Source organism: Enhydra lutris, unplaced genomic scaffold (genome assembly GCF_002288905.1).
Source record: "Enhydra lutris kenyoni isolate GAN:26980312 unplaced genomic scaffold, ASM228890v2 scaffoldscaffold217, whole genome shotgun sequence".
Lineage (NCBI taxonomy): Eukaryota > Metazoa > Chordata > Mammalia > Carnivora > Mustelidae > Enhydra > Enhydra lutris.
Window position 1 is genome coordinate 71954 of NW_019154301.1, and position 9474 is coordinate 81427.

The 9474-nt window shown below is 36.7% G+C and overlaps 1 protein-coding gene across 1 annotated transcript in view; it reads right to left on the reverse strand.

The window, feature by feature from the left end:
* LOC111140173 (ankyrin repeat domain-containing protein 26-like) overlaps positions 1-9154 on the reverse strand; it is a gene marked incomplete at its 3' end in the record, with an annotated part of 73038 nt that extends 63884 nt beyond the window's left edge. Inside the window, exons 1-6 of the mRNA XM_022492515.1 lie at positions 9038-9154; positions 8684-8742; positions 5204-5297; positions 2964-3062; positions 2319-2347; positions 2155-2227 (exon numbers count right to left, since the gene is read on the reverse strand). Of these exons, the coding sequence (XP_022348223.1) occupies positions 2155-2227; positions 2319-2347; positions 2964-3062; positions 5204-5297; positions 8684-8740 (352 nt within the window). The remainder of the gene's footprint in view (positions 1-2154; positions 2228-2318; positions 2348-2963; positions 3063-5203; positions 5298-8683; positions 8743-9037) is intronic.
* Positions 9155-9474: the final 320 nt, after the last annotated feature.

The following is a 9474-nucleotide window of genomic DNA, read 5'->3' on the forward strand; positions in this document are numbered from 1 at the left end:
GGTATGCCTACATTCCTGTATCCACTAGTTTAGCCAGCTTAAAGTTTCTTGACCTACTCATGCAGAAAGGTACATAAAACACATCTAAGAAATAATGAACAATAAACTTTCAACATGGAAGTATGACTACCAAAATGGAAAAAAACCTATTTAATGGCCACAGAATTCCTAGGAACTGAAATACCATTGTATTTCAGAATTAGTGTCATATGTACTGATAATAAAAATTTTAGAAATTTTAGCATTTAGGGAACCAACCCTATAATTTCTTGTGTTTCCAAACATAGTTTGATTTCATAGATCATGTCAGTCTTTCAAGGGTTTTTGGAAACAGCTATCGTATGAAAAAATTACCTATCTTAAAAAAAGGGAGCCATAGCTTCTGTATCTCATTTGAATAACGAATACCGATGTAACCTGTATCTTTGATGTCCAATAGACATGAGGAGGATGAATACGTGGCTATGATTGACCCCATGTCTAGCACTCCATCTGCTTTCAGTATTGTGGAGCAGCTATGATTTAATCTGTTCTAGTACAAATACCTCACGCCATCCAAAGTGAATTCTCTTGAGTTTCCTCCACGACTCCAAAATTTACCAGCTAAGGTACCTTTCCCTTTTCCTTCATTCCCTTCACTATGCCCCTTCAAAAAGTAATTTCTGGGAGTGCCCGGATGGAAAAGCGGATTGAGCATCCGGCTCTTGATTTCAACTCAGGTCATGAGGGCAGAGTCCTCAGATTGAACACTGCATCGAGCTCCATGCTCAGAAGTGAGCCTGTTTGAGGAATCTCTCTCCCTCTGCCTTTGCCCCTCCCCCTGATCATTCTCTGTCTCTCTCATTCTTGCTCCCTAAAACAAATAAAGAAAATAAATCCTAATAAAAGACTTATTTGTGTATCTATGGTCTTGATTGCTCTGCTTTTACACCCTTTTTATTAGGGATTATCTCTACCACTTCTTTCCTATTTAGCACTAGTATCTTACATCTATAATCTCTCTTTCTGCATCTCCTTGCTCCCCTCTAGCTAAAAACATGCTCACAAATAAAACAAAATAATGTTTTCCTTGATCCTATGGTGTCTTGAAGTATCCAGTGGACTTTCCAGGTGTCTGTACGTGGAAGTCTACACCCTTGCTATGGAGCACATGACCCAGGACCTTTGACATTCGCATCACCTGACAGGTCAGAATGCAGGATCCCAGACCTGCTGCTCATAATGTTCATTTTATTTAAATTTTTTTAAAAGATTTTATTTCTTTCTTTGACAGAGAGAGATCACAAGTAGGCAGAGAGGCAGGCAGAGAGAGAGGGGGAAGCAGGCTCCCTGCTGAGCAGAGAGCCAGATGCGGGGCTCAATTCCAGGATCCTGAGATCATGACCTAAGCCCAAGACAGAGGCTTAACCCACTGAGCCACACACGCGCCCCTCACAATGTGCATTTTTAACAAGGTCTCCGATGATTCAGTAAAATTGGAGAAATTCTGGTCCATACTGAGTCGCGGCCACATTCCTTCACCTTAACTTCACCTTCTAGAAGCAACCTTCACGTTCGTCACTATCAATTCTTCAAAACTGGAAATGTCTTAAAAGTCATAAACTTTCCAATGGACTTTGAATCACGGCTAAAGCTTCCCTGATTCCCGTGAACTGACCTTGCTCTCTTTTTCCTTCCAATTCTCTACTTTGCACTCAAGGATACTATTTATGAAGTACCAACATTTTATAAGCCATTAAGACATACACACTTACTGCTGACTAGAGCATAGCTCTGAATAATCTGCCACGTCAGTCCTTATTGTCTTCCCAACCGAGAGGAAAGCAGGAAGAGGAGGAAAATTTTGGTACACTACTCTGACAGGTTTTGGTACCAGAAACTCACTTGATATTATTCCTGCATTTCAAATAGTCTGCTCCTCCTTTTAAAAGAATTGAGCTAAAGCTTACATTTTTCAAAAGCTCTTTTTCTTAGGCTTGTAAATATCTTTTGTTCTAACATGGTTATCAGCAATAACATTGACCTTATTTATGTCCAATCCTTCACTTAAACTTGGCCAAAAAAAAAAAATAATAATTCAGAAGAAGAAGACTGTGAGCATTTCAAATATTTAAATGTACTTCTTTCCATTGTTATATTTCTATTTTAAAAAACCTGATTTCGATGTTTGTTTTTCCTCCATTTGTCCTCCTTTCTTAGGAACAGAATCTTTCTCCTCGACAGTAGGCTGAAGAGGTATTGAAACAATATGATTAGTACATAATGTACATTTCATACAATCTGTAGTTGAAAATTCAAAATAAAAATATAAGTTTTACCTTCAAGAAAGAATATTTTTCCAGAGAGTCTAAAATGCAAAAGGGACATATAGTTAATTATGTGTACATATGAAAGCCAACTAAATATTCATGCAGTTAGTACTAAGATGAATCCTCATGCCTGGCTATGATTACATTAGGATTTCATTTTCTGTTTCTAGAGATAGGAAGGTGGGTTAGGACGGTGACAAGACAGAAATATGAACCCATTATAAGTATTGAACAAAAATACAAAATACACGCTCAACAGAACATGCAGTTAGGATTTCAAAAGTCAGATGATGTTTCAAAGGAGCATAAGTAATATAGAAGACTGCACGTATACCAATGTGAACATGCTGACTGATGGGGAGAAAAGCAACTTTTAATGAGAGGAAAAAATCGTGACCCTGAGCGGGCAAATATGAAAGCCAATGGTAGAATGCAACACCACCTTAATGCAGTACAGCAGAATCCTTTTTACCATTATACTACAAGATTTAACCATGTTCTTCCATTTTTGTCCTGTAATTTAGGCAGCCCACGTTTGTAATGATAGCTCAACTGAATGCATAACTGAGTTTTCATCAGAAACATTATGAATTGATTGGCTTGGATATACACTTGTAGGATAATGGTTAATAAAAATACTCATTTTGTCCATACCCATGTGGGCTACTGGTATGCCTACATTTCTTGTATCCTCTAGTTTAGCCATCTTAAAGTTTCTTGATCCACTCATGCAAGAAGGTATATAAAACACATCTAAGAAATAATGTACAATAAGCTTTCAATATGGAAATATGACTATCAAAATGGAAGAATTCTATTTAATTGCCTCAGAATACTTAGACACTGAAAATCTTTTGTATTTCAGAATCAGTATCATACTTACTGATACTAACAATTTTAGCATGTAGGGAATCAACCCTATGATTACTTTTGTTTCCAAAAGTAGTTTGATTTGGTAGACAATGTCAGTTTTTAAAGGGCTTTTGGAATCAGCGATAGTACCAATAAATTACCTATGTTAAAAAAAAGTAAAAAGCTATAGCTTCCGTATCTCATTTAAATAATGAGTACCGATCTAACATCTATCTTTGATGTCCAGTAGACCTGAGGAGGATGAATACGTGGCTATGATTGACCCTATGTCTAGCACTCCATCTGCTTTCAGTATTCTCTGTGGTGCTGCTGTGATTTTATCTGTTCTAGTGCAAATACCCTCAAGCCATCTCAAGTGAATTCTCTTGAGTTTCCTCCTCAACTCCAAAACTTCTCAGCTAATGTGCCTTTCTTTTTTCCCTCATTCCCGTCACTATCCCTCTTCTTCATAAGTAATTTCTGGGGGCGCCTGGCTGGAGCAGCGGCCATCCAGCTGTTGATTTCGGCTCACACCATGATGGCACGGTCCTGGGATTGAGCCCTGCATTGGGCTCTGGGCTCGAAGTGAGCCTGTTTGAGGCATCACTCTCCCTCTGCCTTTGCCCGTCGCCCTAATCACTCACTGTCTCTTTCATTCTCTCTCCCTAAAATAAAGAAAGAAATCCTTAAAACAGAGTTATTTCTGGATCGATGGTCTTGATTGTTCTGCTTTTACACCCCTTTTATTAGGGTTTATCTTCACCACTTCTTTCCTCTTTATTTAGCACTAGTATCTCACAACTATAACCTCTCTTTCTGCATCTCCTCACTCCCCTCTAGCTAAAAACACGCTCACAAATAAAAACAAAATAATGCTTTTCCTTGATCCCATGGTGTCCTGAACTATCCAGTGGCACTTCCAGATTTCTCTATAGAAATGCCTTGCTTCAGAGCACATGACACAGGGACCACAGACATTGGCATCACCTGAGAGGTCAGAATACAGAATCCCAGACCTGCTGTTCACAATCCGCATTTTTAGCAATGTTTCCAATGATTTACTAAAGTTGGAGAAATTCTAGTCCATACTGTGTCTGCTACCACATTCCTTTACCTTAACTTAACCCTCTAGAAGCAAGCCTCATGTTCGTCACTATCAATTCTTCAAAACTGGAAATGTCTTAAAAGTCATAAGCTTTCTAATGGACTTTTTATCACGGCTAAAGTTTCCTTGATTTCCCCCGCACTGACCCTCCTCCCTTCTTCTTTACAATACTCTTACTTTGCACTCAATGACACTATTTATGAAGTACTACCATTTTTATGCCATTAAGGTACACACACTTATCGCTGACTAGAACATAGCTCTGCATGATCAACCCAGTCCTGAATGTCTTCCCAACCATGAGGAAAGCAGTAAGAGCAGGAAAATTTTGCTATCCTATTCTGACAGGTTTTGGTATTGGAAGCTCACCTGATATTATTCCTGCATTTCAAATAGTCTACTCCTCATTTAAAAGAATTATTTTGGTGGGGTTATGGACATTGGGGAGGGTATGTGCTACGGTGAGTGCTGTGCAGTGTGTAAACCTGAAGATTCACAGACCTGTACCTCTGCAGCTAATAATACATTATATGTTAATAAAAAATAAAAAATTTTAAAAAGAAAATTAGAAAAATAAAAAAATAAAGAATTATTTTATTTTACCACCTTCCACTCTAAGAGCTGCTTATTATCCTTCATTTATTCCCTATATTCTTTGACTTTCTCATCAGTCACTCTTTTGATCCTTTCCACTTATTTCCTGATGTTCCTTTGGTCTTAGAGTATCTTGAAATGGAACCACTAATTTAGCTCCTTTGTGGCACCCTCAGTTTCACCTGTTACTGACACCTGATAAGACTTCAACTTATCTCCTTTTCAATGTTTCTCCTCTCTATCTATTCAATAGGTGATTTTCTTCGGATATTTAAATATATCAGTATTCCCATTTTACATCAATATTTTATCAAGTGACTTTCTAATAAAATACAATTCTTACCTCCCACTTGTTCATTTAATGGACTTGTCCCTTTCTGATCTGCATTTCCAGATAAATGATCAATGTATGTCTCTGGAAGACTTTCAGAATTACTCTGTTAAAATGGACAACAAAAATGAGTTGTATAAAAATTTCCTAATCCTTTTCTAAGAAAATATCTGAATTTCCTACTTTAATAGTAATCAGACTCACAAATAAGAAAAACATGTACTGAAAATTGAAACATTTAAACACCTCATATATGCTTTCTAAATTAAGTGTAATGTTTAACCTTCATTTGGCCACTGACTGTAAACTGAACATCAAATGCCAGAGTAAATATTTTCTTGGACAGAACACTGACTTATATGTACATTTCAACAGGAACTAACAAAATACCTAACTCTCCTTTGCATTCCCCACCAAAATAAAAGGATATTAAAAATATGTATTTAAATAAATTCTCTAATAAGTATATTTGCTACAAATTTAAACTGTTCCTAACAGCAGAACCTTTTTCCATGTTAAAATAGGACACTTGACATAGGAAACTTTGGAGTAGATCATGTTGAGTATAAAGAGTACAGTGTGGTAACTGCTGCTTCATTTGGATAAACAAAGGCTTGGAAACTTTATTGACAGGATAATGGTTAAATGCAATGGCAAAGTAAGAAGAAGAACTTTTCTTGAAATTATGTTTAAGTAATAGCAAAAAATTTTAGATATAGGTATGAAACTCTCCAAAAAGTATAATTAGCTTTCATAAGGGAATAATAACATTTATTTATTAATTACCTAAAAGGTACCAGGCACTTATTAAATTTAGTATACCCATTTTCTTTTCTACAAACAACAATAATACCAATGGTTATGACAATGGGGTGGATCTTCCTGCTTCCTGGTCATTCCAAGACATTAGAGTGAAATGATGAACAGGTGTGATCCACGGTTCTGTCTGTCTAGAATGTCTAGAAGGTCTCCAAGACCTTCACACAACTGGTCCTTCTCATCCTTCACTTGGCAGCTCTTGCCACACTCAGAGAGATTGTTTCTGACCAACAAAATTCCATTCTCATCCCAATCCTAACTCAAAATCATCATCGCATTCTCATCCCCATCCTAACTACAAACTCCCCCAATATTCCCTAACATTTCCATTTTCTTTAAATGAACCACTAACAGTGACTTACAGTGGGTTGTTGTTTCCTTATTTTTCTGCTCCTACCACTACAGCCTAACCCCTCAACTTGTACAGCCTGGTACATAGCTGGTATTCAATAACAAACGTATTTAAGGTCAAAAAACTTAAAATAATCTAGTGAGGGGGCGCCTATATGGCTCAGTCAGTTAAGCAACTGACTGTTGATTTCAGTTCAGTTCATGATCTCAGGGTTGGGAGATTAAGCCCCATGTTGGGCTCTATGCTGAGCATGAAGCCTACTTGGGAATCTTTCTGTCCCTCTTCTTTTGCCCCTCCCCACTCCTCTAACATGCTCTCTCTCTATCTCTAAAAAATAATAACAACAAGCTCCCTGAGAAGGTCTCAAGTACCAAGTTACTATATTAGGTATCTACCCTTGCACAATGCAAGGGTTAAGGGCATTGATAGCTGTGCAGTCCAAACTCCACATATAACTTTGGATTCCCCCAAAACTTTACTAATGAACTTCCTACTTCAAAAGCAATTAGACTTAAAAATAGCAAAAGTGTATATTAAAAAAATATATTTAAATAGAAGACCTTAGATCTCTAGAGTAGAGATCATTAGATCTCTAGATCTAATCTACTTCTTAATCCTCATTTGACCATTGACTCTGTAAACTGAGCACGGAAGGTCAGAGTAAATTATAACCTAATGCTGACCTTACCAATAACGTAAAGTCAATTAACACATTTTGTATGTCCTATATATTATATACTGTATTCCTACAATATAAACTAAAGAAAAGGTTATTAAGAAAATCATAAGGAAGAGATAATACATTAACAGTACTGTATAAAAAAAAAAAATCTGAGTGTAAGTGGACAAACAATTCAAACCCATCTTGGTCAAGAGTCAACTGTATACCTACACAACGTCACTGAAATTTAACATAGCCCAAATTAGAAATCCACCTGCCCATTCTAACTTTCCCCTTCTTTTCTTGACACTACTGCCATTTATTTTATTGCCCTTCAGAAATCTTCACATTTCAAAAAAGGGTCCTCAATATTTAGTAAATCACTAAATACTGCTGTGATCATTTTTGTCTTGTATTTCTATAGCACCCTTAACAGTTTACAAAGTGTTTTCACCTTTGTTCATTACACATACCTGAGAGGTAGGTATTAGAATCATTTTTATGAATGACATCTGTGACATTCAAACAGGTTAAACAAGTTTTTCTGGGATCCCAAAGCTACCAAGTGACAGAACCTGGATGCCACCGTAACTTTTGACTTCAAACACAGCGCTTGCAGCGCTGTGTAGCACCTACCTGTGCTAAGAGATCAGGCCCTTCCATAGTCCGTCACCTTAGAAAAGGTCATCATTACCTTACACTTATGTTTCTACAAGTATGGCTACCACAAAGATACTCAAGGCATACTATTTTAACTATCCGAAATAGTTTTTACCTATTGAAAGCACCACTAAACCAGGGATGCCTGGGCATTTCTGGGATCTAGCCCCATATGACAGTGGGGAGCCTGCTTCTCCCTCGCCCTCTGCCCCTCCACCCCACTCATGCTCCCTTTCTTTCTCAAATAAATAAATAAAATCTTTTTAAAAATAAATAAAACACCACTAAACCAGTGGTAATAATACCACTAATACCATTATATTATTATAATTTTTATTGTAATCCCAATGCTCCTTGTAAATCTACGTAATAATCCAAATATAATAGTTTCAGGGCCTCCCCATGGTTCAGTTGAGCTCTGTGCTCAAACTGGAGTCTGCTTCAGATTCTCCCTCTCCCTCCCACTCACTCACTCTCTCTCTCAACTACATAGATACACAAAATATTTTTAAAATATGCATATGCATATACATACATACAGATAGATAGATAGATACACTTTCAAGTCCCAGGCATTATCTTTTCAAATTCCAACTTGTAAAACACTAAAACCCAAACTCTTTCTAGATCTCATTAGGAGTTTTGCACATCCATATACACCACAGAATCATATGTCTGGCCATAAGCTGGCCTGGAATAATTCTTTGGTTATTTAGATAACTTAATTTCAAAACACAAGCCAATTCCTTATCACGTCTAAGCCTCCGTTTTCTGCAATAATATTACACAGCTTTCATTAGGTTAAGTTTGTAAATTAATAGAACTGTATTATGCTGGATTATTATATTTAGCACATAAATATTTTATCAATTATAGGTAAAAAGTATAAGGAAATAGTTTTTATGGGCAAATGCAGAGATGAGAGAGTAAAGTCTAAGTATCCCTTTTACGTTTTAAAATCACTCCTTGCTTTTATCTTAAAATAATAATAAAACAGTACCTCAGAATCCCAAGGTGATTCTTCATTTTGTTCTGCGAATCCTAATGCTGACAGCATAACTATAAAATAGTCACAGATACATTAATGAGAACACATATTATGAATTTTAAACGTATATACAAGCCTATTCCCCCCTTCATGAATACTTCAATAAAATAAAAGTAAAAGCAGTAAAGAATTTCAGAGGGTTGAAGAATTTTCAGGAAGAAAAAGCTGGTATACTTAAAAAGACAGCAAAAAGAAAACGAAAAATATCTTAATGAAATGGGTAACATAACTGGATCTACATACTGTGATTTTTTTTACACTAGCATTTAAGCCTAGAAAAAAATTCATGGATGTTCACTAACTTACCATGTCTATCATTTTTATCTGCCCTGTCAGCAGAAGTCAAACAGTCATTAACTGTTTGCTCTTGTGGAACACTTTCAGTAATACCATCGTCCTTTGTTCCAATTGCTGGCCGCTCCTCTCCTTCCTATAAAAACAACACAAAACAAAAACCCGACTTCAGAAAACATCACATCAATTCACGTGCTCACTCACTCACTCAGAAAGACAAATGCATCCATCAAGTCATAGGCACTATCCTGGGAGAAGCTGGAAATATAAATCAAAGAGACTGCCATATAGACTAGTAGGGGTAGAGATGGACAAAAACAAGAACAGAAGAGTATCATTTACTAGTTCTACAGGTGAAGTGAATAAAGCACAGTGAAGGCACAAAGGGGAAAACAGTTGTATATGGGAAGCTCAAGAAATGCTGCAAAGGTAGGGCTGTATCTTGAGAG